We start from the raw sequence: 19226 nt of genomic DNA on the forward strand, positions 1-19226 counted from the left end.
GAGCCCCGCATCGGGCTCTGTGCTGACAGCTCAGAGCCTGGAGCCTGCTTCTGATTCTGTGTCTCCCTCTCTCTCTGCCCCTCCCCCGCTCATGCTCTGTCTCTCTGTCAAAAATAAATGAACATTAAAAAAAAAAAAAGAAATATTAGCTCTATATAGAAAATCTACAGTCAGTTCTGAATGGGAAAAAAGGCTATATGTATTTGTAGTCTTAATTCATTATAAGAGAGGTGTTTAAATATTATTATTTTAAAAATAACCCATCCTCTAGCTTCCCAAATGACACACAGAGAAATGACACTAATAGGATCTTTTCCACTTACAGTTTCGTATGTAACAACCAGCAATTGATGACTTTGCCAAGAGCTCCATTCCCAAATCCTGTAATCTGCCAGAGTTTTCGGTTCCACATGCAGCCAGAGCTGCCTGGTCAGCAGAAAAAAGGCTTGCCTGCATGTCTCCGGAAGCAGCATTGCTGCCTTTGATTTCTGAAAGTGTATTCTTTACACCAGTTTTCATACATCGAACTTCAGCCATTTGAGTTTTGAGTCTTTTTAGCATCTTTAAATCAGAGGGAACTCGCCACATTGCCTGCTGCTTCCTTTGGTCTTTATCTTTTCGAGAATATGATGCTTTAGACAGAAAGTTGTAAGTCATGTTAATAGAGACTTCTATTAAATCGTTCTATCATACAGTCAATATATGCAAACTTGAGGTGTAAAAAGCTAAGGTGCTTTGGTGGAATCAACAATTAAAAGCATGCATTAAATTCCATTAATGAAAATAAAGATAGATCGAAGTATCCTAATTTTATCCATACCTTCAAAGTTAGAGTCTGGATCACAATATAATCACTCAAATCAGAATAGTTACCTAATTCTAAAAGTTTAAAAAAGCTGCCTTATTGCCTGCCTGTGCTTTCTTCTTTATACTTCTCCATTTTTCTCAAATTTCCTATGCTGAGCTTTTATCATCTTCATAACTGACAAAAATGAAAAAAAAAAAGAACCCAAAAACCTAGAATCCAAATTAGTCAAATCTGCTATACATAGTATATAAAAAATATATATTCCATCTAAGTCTAAGAAGGTTTCCAGTGTAGTTACAGCTATTAAGTGCCATAGAACAACATAAAATACTTCCCCATCAGTCTTTGCAGCTTCTAAAGTAACAATGTTTTCTCTCTTCCCAGAGAAAGTAGTTGTTTTTCACCCATTCCACTCCTCAAATATTAAAATAGAGGTATAAGTAAGGAAACTACAGACTTTCTACTGCAGAAAGGAAAAAGATATCAATATTTTGAAAATCAAAGAATGTTATGACAGACTCAAAGCAAAAAGAAACCAAGCCTTACCCCCCACCTAAAAAAACAAAACTGGGGGACCAATAGCCACTAAATAGAAAAGAACAAGTCCTTTATTAGCAGGAATGACAGCTGAAACAGCCTGCCTTCTAGTATAGAAGATGAAGTGCTGTAGAAAGTAAACACTGTAATGTGTTCGACAGCCAATCCCCCACTTCTACCTTGCAGAAAGGACTCAGATTGTGTTCAGGTATCAGGCAGTAGGCAGCAATGTGCTCAGGGAGGTTAGATCCCTCCTTTGGCCCCAGGACATACGAGTCTAAGACTGGTTCATTCTTCTGACAGTGTTTAGGGTGGGTACATCACTCAGCCAGCCAAGTCTGGGGTGGAAGTGCTTCTGAGAAAGATTTTCTATCTTGATAGGGAGATTTTACTGTCTTTGTTTATTTAAGAAACATCCATAAAGAGCTTACTGAATGTCAGATATTTTAAGGAAATTAAGTCATTTAATCCTCTCATATCAATCCTCTGAGGTAACTAAATACTATTATCTCCATTTTATAAATGAGCTAAGTAAGGACAGATTTTAGAAATCTAGGATTTAGTCTCAAATCTACCATTTAGTTGCTGTAACTTTCTCTAAGTCCACCAACTTCTGAGTCCATTATTTACTTGTAAAATGAAGACAATAATATATACACATAACAGGGCTGTCATGAGGCTCAGAAGACACAATGTTTGTGAAAGCACTCTGTGGTGTAATCCTCCATCCAACCCCTTTCCACCAGGATGTCAGAAATGTTTTCTAAAACCCAAATCAGTTATTATTTTCTATTGCTTTCCTGCTGACAATCATTCACAAAAGCACCAGCGTGGAACACGAGCCCCATTATCTGATTCTACGCTACCTCTCAGTGGTTTTATCTTCTACCTCTACCCCAAACATATTCCACTGTTTTGGTATTACCTGCAACTCTGTAATACATAGGCAATGCTATATCCCCTTATGCTTTTCACATGTCCTATTTCCGGTGCTCCCTCTGTTAACTCAAGTCCATCAGATGAAATCTGAAATGTCTACTTCTTTAGGCACCTAAACCACCAATTGCCTCACTTCTTCCAAATCAATTCTGACCCAATTTTGTATAATACTTAAGAGTATACTTCTACTACAGCACTTTACACATTATAGTAAGAAAGACAAACATACAGACTGAAAAACCAAAGGGTAGAGATAACATCTTAGTGATCTTTGTATTCCAGGCCGAACAGCTTATGGCACAAGATATTCACAATTTTTATTTATTTATTTTTGAGAGAGCAAGCAAAGGAGGGGCAGAGAGGGGGACAGAGGATCCTGAGAGAGAGAGAGAGAGAGAGAGAGAGAGAGAGAGAGCGAGCACACAGAGGAAGGGCAGAGAGAGGGAGAGAGAGAGAGAGAGAGAGAGAGAATCCCAAGAAGGCCACACTGTCAGCACAGAGCCCATGACTTAGGGCTCGATCTCAAGAACCGTGAGATCATGACCTGAGTCAAAATCAAAAGTCAGACAATTAACCAAGTCAGCTTACCCAACTGAGCCACCCAAGAGCTCCACAAGATATTTCTAAATGTTTTCCTAAACAAAATCTAGTACCCCACATCTACATGGACTTAAATATGAAAATCTGTATTAACCCACATGGCCCAGTTTATTATTACTAGAAACTGACAAGAACTTTAAAAAGTAAAAATCCCAAATGGGAAAATATAAAAAAAAAACTAAACAAACCTCCATCAGCTGATAATCAAACAACTACCAAGATTGTTTGAAATGCTAGGCACTGTGCTGGGCAGGACATACAACAGTGAACAAGACAAACCCTCAGTCTTTGCTCTCACAAAGTTCTCAGTCCAGCTGGAAAAATGAAAAATAATCTATTTCAGTACCATGTGATAACTGCCAAGACAGGAAAACGTAATGGGATCTCATACCACAGGAACCTGACAATGTAAAGAAAGTTACTGCGCTGAAAATAAGAAGCTTTCCTGAATGTGCCAAGTTACAAGGTTAATTAGAATAGAGAATCTCATCTGTAACAATTCTTTCATATCATTCAGTTATGGCCTTCAAGATTGATAGTTCTTTAAAGCTTCTCCTCCAGATTTCAGCATCAATCAATGCTACCACCATTCTGCTCACCTAAGCTTTTTCAGAATCATTAGCACATTCCACTCAATTGCCAAGCCCTGTAATTGTAACTTCACGAGATTCCACATACTACCATTGCCATGCTACAAATAAAATCTTAATTATATAGAGAGTAGATTGATGTATTCCTTAGAAGTTAAGTAGAACTTTTATAATATCAAAAGATTCTGAAGATCTCAGATCTACGTATTTTTGAGTATACGATGACTGAGAAAATATCCAGAAATATATGAATTTGCCCTCTCATACTAGGAACCACTGAAATAAACTTCTACAATAATACCCTCATTAAGCTTCCATTTCTGATAGTTTTCTGGGCATTGCCAGCCTTCTAAAAAGCAGCTTGAATCAAACCACTCCTAAACTGCAACTGGCTTCTCAAAGCCCACTATGCATCATTCCTCAGACTAGGCATGCAACACCTTCCATGGAATAACCCTGTCTGACTTTCTATTTCTACTCACCACTACATGTACCATAAAATCTGGTTCAAATATATTATCTGTAATTCATACCCTGATTGATACCTCTTAAAATGCTTTTACAGTACAGTATGATGCTTTTAAGAACATGAACCTGCAGTGAGTCTGATACATAATAGGTTCACTCAGTATGTACTGAAAGAATGAAAGGAAAATAAAGGAATACTATGGACAACTTTATGCCAACAAATTTTTGATAACTTAGATGTAATGGACCAATACCTTGAAAGACAATCTGCCAAAAACCGAAGAAGAAATAGATAATCTGAAGAGGCCTACATCCACCTTCTATTATCTCCAAGAATATAAGTAGGGAATACTTCCAAGGAAGAGGGAATACTTCCAAACCCAATCTACGAGGCATTACTCTAATATGAAAATCAAAGACATTACAAGAAAACTACAGACCAGTATCTTTCATGAATAGAGACCAAAAAAAAAAAAAACCCGTCAACAAAACATTAGCAAATTAAATCTTACAGTGTATATAAAAAGGATTATATACCACAATTAAGTGGGATTTATCCCAGATATGCTGGTTTGACATTCGAAAATCAAATAATGTAAAGCATCACATCGTATCAATAGATGCAGAAAAAGCATTTGGCAAAATCCAATACCCATTCATGAATTTAAAAAAAAAACAAAAACAAAAAACAACTCTTTGGGCACTTGGGTGGCTCAGTCAGTTAAGTAACCAACTCTTGGTCTTGGCTCAGGTCATCTCACAGTTTCAACTTCAAGCTTCACATTGGGCTCTGTGCTGACAGCACGGAGCCTGCTTGGGATTCCCCCCCTGCCCCTCCCCCACTCACGATGTCTCTCTCTCAAAAATAAATAAACTTTAAAAAACAAACAGGGGTGCCTGGGTGGCTTAGTCGGTTGAGCATCTGACTTCAGCTCAGGTCATGATCTCGCAGTTCATGAGTTCGAGCCCTGAATCGGGCTCTGTCCTGACAGCTCAGAGCCTGGAGCCTGCTTCAGATTCTATGTCTCCCCCTCTTGCTGCCCCTCCCCCACTCATGCTCGCTCGCGCTCTCTCTCTCTCTCTCAAAAATAAACATTAAAAAAAATTGTTTTTAAACAAACAAAACTCCTAGTAAACCAGAATAGAGGAAAGTGTTCTCAATTTGATAAAGAATAGCTATGAAAAACCTATAGCTAACATCATACTTAATGGTGAAAACCTCAAAGCTTTCCCACCAAAATCAGGAACAAGGTAAGGATGTTCCCCTTCACCACTCCTTTTCACCACTTTACTGGAAGTCCTAGCTAATGCAGTAAGATGAAGGAAGGAAGGAAGGGGAAAGAAAGAGAGAGAAGAAAGAAAAAGAAAGAAAGAAAATGAAAGGTACACAGATTAAGAAAGAAAGAATAAATCACTGGAATCTACTCCTGAAATCCTTGCTGCATTATATGCTAACTTGGATGTAAAATAAAAAATTAATTAATTAATTTTTAAAAAAGAGAAGAAAATAAAGAAATAACTGAATAAACAAAATAAACACTGAAACCCAAACAAGCATTTTAATTAAAAAGAAGGTTGGATCTATCTGCAATGTTAGCTTTTCATATCCTCTCATATAGGTTATCTTCAGTTAGTTTCCATGACTTCTATTTTCTTGGTTTCTTTCCTTTCCAAAGGTTCTTTAATCTGGTTCATCTTCCACACACTTAGTAAAAACAGATGTTCACCATAATCATCCCAGGCCCTCTTCCTGTTAAAATTTTCTTAAAACTCCCTCTTCTACAATCTAACTCATTTAGTTTTAATTATCCAGTATCACCTCTAGGCAAATAACTGCCTATATTCCACTTCTTAATTTTTAGCTATCTAATAGGCATCTCTATTTTGATACCCACTGGCATGTAGATATTTAAAGATTTGCTCTTCCTCTCTACTGTTCCCCCTTCCTCATCATCAACATTTTGATCACCTGGATTGGAAATTCAGATCATTTCATTTATACTATTAATTTTACATAGAAAACTTATTTTTGGATAACGAAGATCTTATTCTGTTAATAGTGTATATTCATTTTTCCATTGATGTTGAATGTTTTTCAAAAACATGATTTTACCTGTCTATAAAATACACACGGTTAAGCTATAATTTTTCAGACGTAACTACATTGTTGGGTATTTTCAAACAACTCTGACTATTTTCTATTTCGGATATACTCCTGAAGTGAAAATAAGCATTGAAGGATAGAGGTATTTTATTTATTTATATATGTATCATTGTATGTATTTATTTGGGGGGGGGGCAGATAGAGGGAGGGAGGGAGGAAGAGAGAGAGAGAGACACAGAGAGAGATAATCCCAAGCAGGCTGGTACTGTCAGTGTGGAGCGCGATGCAGGTTTGAACTCACAAACCATGAGATCATGACCTTAGTCATAATTAAGAGTCGGAAGCTTAACCAACTGAGCCATCCAGGAGTCCCAAAGGATAGAGGTATTTTAAACCTAGTACTAAAATTTCCTTCAAAAAAGTTACCTGCAGTAACCTGCAGTTACCTGCAGTTTCCTGCAGAAAAGTTACCTACCTTCAAAAAAGTTACATCTACCTGCAGAATCATAACTTGTCTGTTCCACTAGGTCATTGCAAGTAACACTGGCTGTAATTTAAGCAAAACCCTTGTCAAGGTGTTTTCTTTTCTTTTTTTTTTTAAAGCTATTTCTTTGATCACAAGAACTATATGTGATTTTTATTTTCTTTGCAATTTTCTGTATTTTCCAAATTTTCTACAATAAAAATATCTCAGAAAAAAATGTAAAATTATATACAGTGTGATTACGTTTTATAAAAATGCAAGTATAATACAAAATGTACTTGGATCACAGATAAAAGACAAGTATTTCATAACATAACTGGAGACAATCTTTCAAATTGAGGATCCAAAGAAAGAGGCCTAGGGGTGCCTGGGTGGTTCAGTCAGTTAAGCATTCAACTTCAGCTCAGGTCATGATCTCATGGTCCTGAGTTCAAGCCCTGCGTCGGGTTCTGTATTGACACCTCAGAGCTTCAGATTCTGTGTCTCCCTCTCTCTCTGCCCACACCCGTCTCTCAAAAATGAATACACGTTTAAAAAAAAAAAAAAAAAAAAAAAAGGCCTAAATAATCCAGTCTCTGAGTTCACCCTCCAACTAGAGCAGTCTAGGTGTTTTCTACATCAAAGCTCTGCCTCACACTTTGAAAAATGAGTTCTGTTGTTTTAAAGAAGCATCAAAATCACTGTTCTAAATCACTGATATTTGATTTGTATAATACTACTGTTTAAAAAGGCAGGAAAATACTGAGTATATTTTAGAAAGCTAACAAAAATGGTTTTTAAAACATGGCATTTAAAGGTAAATCCTTAGCTGTTCAAAATAAGTAGGCCTGAGAGTTTCAAAACCTCCAGGTTTGACAACACATCTAATATGTGTGGGTATACATCACATTACAGTAATACAGATGTAACTTCTCTTTAACAAATAACCTCTGTAAATAAAACACTGATGCTAGTTGGTATACGTTTTGAGGCAAATAAAACACTGATGCTAGTTGGTATACATTTTTAGGCTATTGAACATCAAAGCACAAAACCATCTTTTTTATATTCAATTCAGACACGGTTCCACTTACAAGTTAGGGTATTATGGGGCACCTGAGTGGCTCAGTTGGTTAAACATCTGACTTCAGCTCAGGTCATGATCTCGCGGTTTGTGGATTCAAGACCTGAGCTGGGCTCTGTGCTAACAGCTTAGAGCCTGGAACCTGCTTCAGATTCTGTGTCTACTCCTCTCTCTGCCCCTCCCATGCTCATGCTCTCTCTCTGTCTCTCAATAATAAATAAACGTTAAAAAAAAAAAAAAAAAGGTATTAATGAGTCCTGCAAAACTCCTATTAAGTCATTCACAAAGAGGACAACAGTACTTCATATAAATCAAACTGTCAATCATACACAATCTAAATGCCAGATCATATACAAACATTCTAATAGACATTTTGACATTATTGTGCAAAAACATAATGGAACAACAACAACCAAAAACTTGATTTATATTAATGTCATTTTTAAAAAATTTTTTTAATGTTTATTCATTTTTGAGAGAGAGGCAGAGAGAGAGAGAGAGCAGGACACAGAATGTGAAGCAGGCTCCAGGCTCTGAGCTGTCAGCACAGAGCCCAACAAGGGGCTCAAACCAACAAACTGTGAGATCATGATCTGCACTAAAGCTGGACACCTAACGGACTGAGCCACCCAGGCGCCACTAAATGTCATTTTTTAAAAGAAGAAAAAATCCGGCCACTTGAACAAGGATATGATTGATTTTTAAAATGACTGTAATTTGTGATTAATTTGTATTCAATAAAATTTACTAATTTTGGCAAGTTTCCACAAATATATATAGTCAAATAATTATTACCACTCCGTGATTTTTATTAACCGCCCCCAGTTTTCTCATTTGTTATTTAAGCTGATCCCTTCTTTCTCCCTTCCTGGCCCCTCTGCAACCACTGATGTGTTTTTTTCACCACAGTTTTACTTTTTCAGAATTTCATATAATGGGATCATACAATATATAAGTTTTTGTATCTCATTTTTTTCACTTAACTGATAATTCATTTATTCTTTTTAAATGTCATGTTTTATAATACATAATGAAAAATCAACTTGCTACAGAAACATACTGTGTTCCAACACTTAAATAAGACACTTGTATTAAAATGGAGAGTTCATTTGTAGAATAACAGAAAAAAGGGAAATTACTATTAATATTTTACCTGTGGGCTGCAAAAGTGAAGCAGGAGGGCGAGGCTGTAAGCTCCACAAATTTTCCATACTACTCCGGTCCTTAAGGTCCAACAAATGTATTAAGATTAACGGATCAATGTCTAATAAACTACTGGTAGCAGCAGAACATAAATGTGCTCTTCTTGACATTCTGCTACTGGCGCCCAGATAGCCATGGTTACTACCTGCAAAAGAAACAGAGATGAAGAAAATGCATGCTATAAATTTGCACGAATTTAATTATCATTAAAAGAAAAAGTAAATTGGTTAGTGTTGTTTGAATACTTGTCTATGGACCTGTCTTTTAGGAGTTGGTGTAAGAACATGGTGAGAAGCAGAAAGGAGAAACCAGATTGCCAGAGAGGTATACAGAAGCACAGTGACTAAGCACTGGCCTTATTACTATCCAGAATTCTGGAGGAACCCTCAACCCCATCCTTAGGCCTAGAAATAAAAAGGTGATAACATATATAATATACACAATAAGGGAGATAAGGGTGAGGAAAAGGAGGATATATCCCATAACCCAGTGGTCTTCAAAGAAAGACAAATCCCCACAGTATCACAGATCTCAAGAAACTAGACACCAAAACAGTACTCTTCTTGAGGAGTTTTTAGACTGGACTTTTTAAGTTTATTTATTTATTTTGAAAGAGAGAGAAAGAGAGACACAGTGAGCAGGGGAGTGGTAGGGTCAGAGAGAGAGAGATAAAGAGATAGATAGGAATAGAGATAGATAGGGATAGGGATAGAGATAGAGATAGAGATAGAGATAGAGATAGAGATAGAGAGAGAGAGAGAGAGAGAATCCAAAGCATATTCTGTGCTGACAGCGCAGAGCCCAACACAGGGCTCAAATTCTTGAACCGTGAGATCATGACTAGAGCCAAAACCAAGAGCAGGACACTTAACCAAATGAGCCACCCAGACACCCCTAGACTGAACTTGTTAATGACTGATGCACAGTATGGACACCTATGAGCAATGTGATATCTGTATCACCTACACTGGACTAAGCTCCTTAAGCTAAAGAAACCACTGGACTTGTTTCTAGTGCCTAGTAAAATACCTAGCAAATATCAGGTACAGAAATGGTGGTTTAAACTGACCTCCTTCAATAAAACTATTTAAATATGTTCTAAAGAAACTTAAAATTTTAAAGTGTTACATTCAACAAAGTCTTAAAATAGATAATATAAAAATAACATAAAATAACCAGGTTCCGACTATTCATGAGTTTTTCAAAGAGATCTGGAAGGAAATAACTTAGGAGAAAAGTTCCAATTATTCACAAGCTTCAAGCTAATTATCTACTTATATATATTCCATCTATATTCACATCCTCACCTTTTCCAACTTCTTCCTCTTCCTCTTTATGAGGTTATCATCCTACTGCAAATTTTTCTTCCCAGCCTTGGTACCCCCTGCAACTCCTATTAAAAATAGCAGAAAACTCCCCTTTTTCTCAAACTGCTACAACTGCTTGGTCCTTTGTAGGAAGGCTCTCACTTCATTTGGTGACTAGCCCCATGCCTGGCAGCACCACTCAGCATTCACCTGTACCATGGCCTCTATCTCAGGAGCTCACTTGGATCTACTTGGCCCTCATCCTGCAATGACACCATGGAGGATAAGAGGAATCTCCTCATCAAGGCGGTCAGTATAAATGTTAAACCTTTCTGACCAGGCTTGTTTGCAAAGGCCCTGGCCAATGTCAACATTAGGAGCCTCATTTGTAATGCAGGGGCTGGTGGACCTGTCCCAGAAGCTGGTGCTACACCAGCAGGAGGTCTGGGCTCCTCTAATGCTGCTGCCCCAGCTGAGGAAAAGAAAGTGGAAGCCAAGAACTGCAATTAAAAAAAAATTAAATAATTACTTAAAAAAACCACACACACCTATCTGCAACAGGAATAAAATAGAAATGTGGATAGAAGGGAAAAAAAAAAGAAAGTGAAAGCAAAGAAAGGAAAATCTGAGGAGTCTGATGATGATATGGGCTTTGGTCTTTTTGATTAAACCTTTGTAACATGCTCAAGAAAAAGCTGAACTCTTAAGAAAAAGAAAAAGAAGAAAGCAGAAAACTATCCCCTCTCTACCTTAAAACTGCATCTTACTGATGAATGGATAAAGATGTAGGGTGTGTGTGTGTGTGTATACACAATGGAATATTGCTCGGCTAGAGGGTATTATGCTAAGCGAAATTAGTCAGAGAAAGACAAATATCGTATGACTTCACTCATATGTGGAATTTAAGATACAAAACAGATGAACATAAGGGAAGTGAAGCAAAAATAATATAAAAACAGTAAGGGGGACAAAAACATAAGAGACTTAAATACAGAGAACAAACTGAGGGTTGCTGAAGGGGTTTTGAGTGCGGGGATGGGCTAAATAGGCAAGGGGCATTATTAGGAAGACACTGTTGGGATGAGCACTGGATGTTATACATAGGTGATGAATCACTGGATTCTCATCCTGAAATCATTATTGCATTGTATCCTAACTAACTTGGATGCGAATTTTAAACAAACAAACAAACAAACAAACAAATAAATAAAAAAAGAACACATCTTAACTCTTTTCCTTTACTAGGAAGCTTCCAAATCAGGCTGCATTTGAGGAGTTTTAAGAATTACTGTTTCTTGGGGCGCCTGGGTGGCTCAGTCGGTTAAGCATCCGACTTCAGCTCAGGTCACGATCTCGCGGTCCATGAGTTTGAGCCCCGCGTTGGGCTCTGGGCTGATGGCTCAGAGCCTGGAGCCTGCTTCTGATTCTGTGTCTCCCTCTCTCTCTGCTCCTCCCCCGTTCATGCTCTCTCTCTGTCTCAAAAATAAATAAACATTAAAAAAAAAATTAAAAAAAAAAAAAAAAGAATTACAGTTTCCTTGGAGCACCTGGGTGGTTCAATCTGTTAAGCATCCGACTTTGGCTCAGGTCATGATCTCACAGTCTGTGAGTTCGAGCGCCGTGTTGGACTCTGTGCTGACAGCTCAGAGCCTGGAGCCTGCTTCAGATTCTGTGTCCACCCTGCCCCTCTGCCCCTCCCCTACTCGTGCTCTGTCTCACTCTGTCTCTCAAAAATAAATAAATGTTAAAAAAAGAAAAAAAAAAGAATTATAGATCCCTACCTCCACTACAGATGTCTGAAAAAGAATACTGGAGTGGGATCCAGGATCTTTTTCTTAAAAGCTGCCCAGGTGGTACTGACTGGATAATAAGTAACTGAGCACCCCTGTATATTTTATCTACTGCCCTGGTATCTAGTTCTTCTTTAAAAGTAGAAGTTGCCCATTTTTCCATGTTAAATGGACTTATTTAACAGCAGCCCTCTCCTGTTTCTCAGTGCTCTTCCAGGCCTTACTTTCACCAATAAACAAAAACTCCCTTCCTTCGTGGTTTATGCTCTTTGGCGACTCCCTCCCTCCCATGTTCCCATCTTTCTACTAACTATCCACAGGACATCAAAGACTGTAGCATCTATTTCAGTTTCCCTCTCTCAGAGCTAATATTGCCATTGTACTGGGTGTGTTGTATATGCATATCTGTCTTATACATAAGTATTCAGCTTAATAAATGTTCACAAAGTATCAGTACCCCCAGACCTTCCCATGCCTCCTAAAATTGCTTACTACCTTCCTCTCCAAAAGTAACCTCCATCCTATGGTTAAAACCATAGATTACTTTTGCCTGTTTTTAAATTTTATATGAATGAAATGATAATGTGCTCTAATATCCTGCTTCTTTGTTCAACATTATATTCAAGAGATTCATCTATATTGTTATACGTAGCAGTTTATTCATTTTCATTATTGCTGTGTGGCATCTCAGTATATGAATATACCCCAATTTCTTTCTTTATTCTATTTGGAAAGAATTTGGGTTGCTTCTAGTTTTTAGTTGCTAAGAATAAAGCTACTAAAATTCTAAATACATAAACTGCTTTTGAAGGTCACATGAAGAAAATATAAAATACCTCATAAAAAAGCAAATCGAGGGGCGCCTGGGTGGCTCGGTCGGTTAAGCGTCCGACTTCGACTCAGGTCACGATCTCATGGTCCGTGAGTTTGAGCCCCGCGTCGGGTTCTGTGCTGACAGCTCAGAGCCTGGAGCCTGTTTCAGATTCTGTGTCTCCCTCTCTCTCTGCCCCTCCCCTGTTCATGCTCTGTCTCTCTCTGTCTCAAAAATAAATAAACGTTAAAAAAAAAATTTAAGGGGCGCCTGGGTGGCGCAGTCGGTTAAGCGTCCGACTTCAGCCAGGTCACGATCTCGCGGTCCGTGAGTTCGAGCCCCGCGTCAGGCTCTGGGCTGATGGCTCGGAGCCTGGAGCCTGTTTCCGGTTCTGTGTCTCCCTCTCTCTCTGCCCCTCCCCCGTTCATGCTATGTCTCTCTCTGTCCCAAAAATAAATAAAAAACGTTGAAAAAAAAAAATTTTAAAAAATAAAAATAAAAAAAAGGCAAATCGATCAGTGACAGGTTCCCCCACCTCCTGAGCCAACCCCCTACTAAAATGTCACACTAAAAATAAATAAAATAAAATAAAACAAAATAAAATGTCACACTGATCTAAGTTCTTGATTTTATCATAGTACCTGTGTGCAGCAGCATGACATTCAAGGTCTTATACAGCCTAGTCCTAAACCAGCTTATTCACATCTTTTACTGTTATAAATTATGTTTATTTTTCTTCTTAAATTTTTTTAATGTTTATTTATTTTTGAGAGAGAGACAGACAGAGAACGAGCAAGGGAGGGGTAGAGAGAAGGAGGGAGACACAGAATTCGAAGCAGGCTCCAGATTCTGAGCTGACAGCACAGAGCCCAATAGGGGGCTCAAACCCACAAATGAGATCATGACCTGAGCTGAAGTGGACACTCAACCAAATGAGCCACCTAGGCGCCCCATAAATTATGCTTATTTTTATTTTTCTTAATTAAAACACATACATACATACATACACACACACACACAATGACAACACCTAAAAAAGAATGATGCTGCTCTAAATACTCTTCTAAAAATCTACTAGCAAGCCCTGGCTCATACAAAGGAATGTGTATGTTCATCTTTAAAACATATTGCCTAACACGTTTCCAAAGTAGTGCTACCAATTTTCATTCCTACTGACAAGGTATGAGAGTTTCCACCTCTCTACATGCCTTCAATACTTAGTATTGCCAGTTTAAAAAATATTATCATATATTAGTTGCTACAGTGGGTGTGCAACAGTATCTTATTGATTTTTACTTCATACTTCCTGAAAAAATAAAGAAAAATGAAGAGTCTCAGAGATCTGTGGGATCTCATCAAATGTACCAACATACATATAATGGGGGTAACACAAGAGCAAAGAGAAAGAATGTTCAAAGAAATATGGCTGAAAACTTCCAACATGATGAAAAATATTAGTCTACCACATTCAAGGAGCTTAGCTCAACAAACTCCATGTAGGATAAATACCCAAGAGATCCATACTAAGACATAATATCAATTTGCATTTCTCTGATGAAAGAGGCTAAGTACTTTTTAAAATGTGCATTGGTCATCTCAATAGCCTCCCTCATGAAGGGTGTATTCCAATCTTTTCTCCTTTTTTACTGGGAGGTACTCTTACCTTTTTCTTGTTGATTTGTAGAAGTTCTTTATATGTTATAGACAAATCTTTTGGAAATTTTTAATTTATTTATTTATTCCAATTAATAAAATTTATATTGTTTGTAATAATAAATAAATAAACAAACAAACAAACACTGTGCTTTTCTAGACCAGATTACATAGCTGAGACCTTCTCAACAGTTAGATATTTGGGTCTGGAGATCAACACATAATTGTCCCACAGGTTTCTCAAAATCAACAAAGATCAAACTGAATATAGTGTCTTCTGCTGCTGGACTCACTGTCTTAGGTAATGGCACAGCGTAACCCAGAAACCTTAAGGAATCATCCCCACATATCCACCAAATCCATCTCATCCAGTTAGATTCCCAAGTCCTATTGATTCTACTATTTAACATCTTTCAAAAAATTGTCTCCATCCCTACTACTATTGCCCTATGTTAGGCCCTCATAATTTTCCCTTCTGGAACATTTCAGTAGTTTCTAATTAATCTTGTCCTTTAACTCATCTTCCACTATGTAACCAAATCTGATCACACTTCTTTTTAAAGACCTTTAATGGTTCCACAGAATAAAGCCCCAAATCCTTAGCCTAGCAAATGAAACTTTCCATTACCTGATCTGGGTTCCTGCTTACCAGTCTCCACTGGCCTGCCCCCACATCAAGTCTCAATTATTTCAAGTTTCTAAAAAGAACAATGCTGCATCTTTTGCTTGGAATGCCTTTCCACTCTTAATCTCATTGTTTCCCTGCTCCTCTAATGAACTCTTAGCTCATCTTTCAAGAACAAAAGCAAGCACCACTCCCTTTCTAAAGCCTTTTTCACTCATTCCTAATTACCTGTTCTATTTTTGGTATCACCCTATATCTGTATTTACAATCACAAAGTTCTGTAATCACTAGTGCTAGATTCTCATTTTAGAAAGATAATGCTCATTCATCTTATTATCCCAATGAACAACACAATGCCTGATACCAAGTGGGCAATCATTAAATACCTGTGGAACAAGTAACCTTAAAGGTCTTTAACCAAAATAAGTAACAAATGTTTTAATAACCTACATAACATCAATTTGTTATACAAGTGCGTCATATTACTAGAACCTTTTAGTTCTCAAACAAGATTCAACTAGCTAATGTTCTAGATTAGAATACTTTTACAAGGGGCACCTGGATGGCTCAGTCGGTTAAGTGTCCGACTTCCGCTCAGTTCATGATATCTCGGTTTGTGAGTTCCAGCCCCGCATCAGGCTCTGTCCTGACAGCTTGGAGGCTGGAGCCTGCTTCAGATTGTGTGTGTCTCTCTCTGCCCCTTTCCTGCTCGTTCTCTCTCTCTCTCTCTCAAAAATGAACATTTAAAAGTTTTTTTCATAAAAAGAATACTTTCACAATGATACTTTTTATTTACATTTTCAGTACTTAATATAAGCGGAAGTTCTCTTGTAACTAATGAAAATAACTGAATAAACTAAAAGCATTCTTCATGGAATGAGGCCACCTGAGTCATTAAATATTTATTTCAAGCTATAACCTTATTTAATATTATCTACACATTGAAATTAAGTAAATGTTATTTTACCTCATACCTAGCTTCTGTGTAATGAAGATCTTCTAGTTAGTGGATAACTTAACATCTTAACTGCTATAATTCTTTAGATGATTGTGTGGTTCTGAAATATGAAACTCAAGCCTGAAATGGACTTTCTATAATTAAATTATAACAATAATACATTCCACACTCAGCCCCACCTCACCCTTAATTCAGCTTTTATTCTCTTTATATATTAAAATGTTTTATTTTATAATAGTTTTAGATTTCTATAAAAGGTGCAAAGATAATTCAGTGTATGCCTATAAATCCCATAATCCATTTTTCCCACTGTCAACAACTTTCATCATCATGGTACATTTATCACAACTAATGAACTAATACTGATATGCTATTATTAACTAATAAAATCTGTACTTTATTCAGATTTCATTAATCTTTCTCTAATGTACTTCTTGTGTCTCAGGGTTCCATCTAGAATACCAAATTACACCTAGATGGCCATTTCTCCTTAGGTTCCTCTGGTCTGGGGTGATTCCTCAGAATTTTCTTGCTTTTGACAGTTTTGAAAAGTACTGGTCATATATTTTATAAAATGTTCCTCCAACAAGGGTTCATGTGGTGTTTTTCTCGTGGTTAGATCGTGTTTATGGGTTTTTGGGAGGACAACACCACAGATGTAAAGTACAATTCTCAACACATCATAACAAGGGTACATATGCTATCAACATGACAACATGGATGATGTTAAATTTGATAATTTGGCTACAATAATGTTTGCCCTGTTTCTTTGGCATAAAATTATTTCTCCCTTTCTACTATATTTTCATCTAAGCAAGTCACTAAGCATAGCCCACATTTAAGGGTAGGGAGTTATGTTCTACCTCCTGAGGAGGCAATATCTAAAGAAACTGGGATTCTTTTGTAGGTGTACTATCTTACGTTTCTTAGCTATCTGCTCATACATCTATTCACCTTTAGATTATCAATTATGTTAAGAGTAAGTAATTTTCATTGTATTTCCCAAAAATCTTGATATAGGAAAGGCATTTGACAAATGCCAAGTATTTAAAATTCCCAAAAGCATACAATAAAAATTATCTGGGTATGATTCACTATTGTATCCTCAGCACCCACAATTTAGTGTCTGAGGAATAACAGGTCCCCAAAACTATTTATTGAATTAATAAATTACAATTTCGGAGGTGCCTGGGTGGCTCAGTAGGTTTAGCGTCTGACTTCAGCTCAGGTCATGATCTTGCAGTTTGTGGTTTGAGCCCTGCATCAGGCTCTGTGCTGACGGTGTGGAGCCTGAAGCCTGCTTCATTCTGTGTCTCCCTCTCTCTGCCCCTCCCCTGCTTGTGCCCTGTCTGTCTCTCTAAAACAAATAAACATTAAAAAAATTTTTTAAAGTAAATAAATGAATTACAATCTCATAATTATAGAACATAAGCAGCATGGAACAGAGAAGTCTTTTTATTCAGTACTATAGCTCCAGATAGTAAAATAGTACATAGTTCTAGGCAAGCATCCAGTAAGTATTTGGTGAATGAATTAATAAATTGAAAAATATAACCTCTTATTTACCCATTACCCAGTATGTATAAAAATGTTTTACATAAGTATTTCCCTGTTATATAGTTTAAGAGAGGAAATGACAGATTTAACTAAGAAAAAGTATCCCAGAAGGCTGGAAAATATTCAGTAACCTTGATTTAATATACCCATCTTCCATTTTATACCAAGATAGCCTCTGAATTTTTCTATACTATTTAAAACTTTAAAAATTACATTTAACACTTAGTAAAAATAAATACATTCACTCAATATCTGAAAAATATTAAATGATCACTTATTATATTTTTAAATGTCAGGGATACAAAATTAAGATGTGCATTATTTCTTGGCACACAGCTTTGTGGAGCTCAGAGCCAAAAGGGATAATGGGCAGGTAAATAAGCAATTGTAATCAGGTTTAATATATATTCTAATAGGTTAATTTGAGGGAGCAGAAAAAGACCCAGGGCACACAGTTGAGGAGGGCTTCCAGGAATAGAATACAAGCTAAAATTAAGAAGGAATAGGAGCTACGCCCAGCATGAAGAGAGACACAAGGAACATGGTGGGAAGTACATTTGGGGGGATGAAAGAAGTTCCTCTAGACTAAAAAATGACAGAGGCAAGTGTGAGAGATGTAAGGCTACAGAAGTGAGTAGGAGTCAGCATATGAAAGGTCTTCTGTACCATTAAGCAAGTTTGGATTTTATCCTGTAAGTAAATGGAATTCAATAAAGGGTTTTAGAGTAGAGAAGTGACATGATCAGATATAAATTTGAAGGGGGAAAAAGAACTCATTTTGAGCATATGAAAGGAAGAATAATGGATACAAGGAACCCAGACAAGAGACTATTTTGAAAGACAGTGGCCTAGCTAGGAATGTCAAAGGAAAGTACAAATGAATTCATGCACTATTTAGGTAGAATCAACAGATTTTGGTAATGTATTACAAGCAGAATTTAAGCAAGAGGAAAAGATGAAGAATGTATAGCACCATCAATCACTAAGATGATGAGCTATTACTGATAGGCAGGCTGACAGATAAAAAGACAATGATTTGTTTGGGAGACACTGAATCTGTTAACATCAAAACCACACAGCTACATGGAACTGGAAGTTATGAGAAAAATAAAAGCTAGAGCTAGAACTTAGAGAGTAATCAGCATATAAATAGAATTGAAGTACAAGTGGAACTGAAATCACCTAGAAAAAAGTGAGAAGTAGGAAGAGTACAAAGCATGGGTGGAAGTTGCAAGGCTTCCAATGTTTAAGAGGTCTTCAGAGATCCAAACACGCCACAGAATATGCCAGTGTTTGTACCAAGGGCAACATCAATAAATAGCAATACAAAGCTAGCTTATAATTATTTTAGCCAAGATTTGCATGCTTAATTAAACAGGTCCAAGAACACAAGAGAAAAACTCAGCATTTGAGCCACTTCATCCCAACAAGAACAGTGTGGTTTGGCAAAAATCAGAATCTAAGAAAAAGATGATATGGAGCTCTAGACTAGTTCTACCAACAGCTACCTATGTGACCTAGGCAATTAAATCTCAAGTTTTTTCAATGCATAAGATGAGCTCTCAAAAAGTCCTTTGTAAGTCACAGTCCATGAATCTATTCAGATTATTCTATAGTTAAATTAGATTTATAAACAAGACAAATGTCATAAAAGGATAATTAATACATAACCGTAGAGAAGACCAAGAACTTTGGATTCAGACAAACCCAAAACTCAAATCCCTCTTTC

General features: G+C 37.0%; 1 protein-coding gene across 7 annotated transcripts in view; it reads right to left on the bottom strand.

The window, feature by feature from the left end:
- Positions 1-19226, bottom strand: part of TRIM37 (tripartite motif containing 37) — a 148314-nt gene that overhangs the window by 45816 nt on the left and 83272 nt on the right. For 6 of the 7 annotated variants that reach the window (XM_058703251.1, XM_058703253.1, XM_058703254.1 and 3 more), the window contains exons 18-19: positions 8747-8941; positions 324-632 (exon numbers count right to left, since the gene is read on the bottom strand). In XM_058703251.1, the coding sequence (XP_058559234.1) occupies positions 324-632; positions 8747-8941 (504 nt within the window). The remainder of the gene's footprint in view (positions 1-323; positions 633-8746; positions 8942-19226) is intronic. The other variant, XM_058703255.1, reaches the window with a different exon arrangement.

This window comes from Neofelis nebulosa, chromosome 16 (genome assembly GCF_028018385.1).
Source record: "Neofelis nebulosa isolate mNeoNeb1 chromosome 16, mNeoNeb1.pri, whole genome shotgun sequence".
NCBI classification, from domain to species: domain Eukaryota; kingdom Metazoa; phylum Chordata; class Mammalia; order Carnivora; family Felidae; genus Neofelis; species Neofelis nebulosa.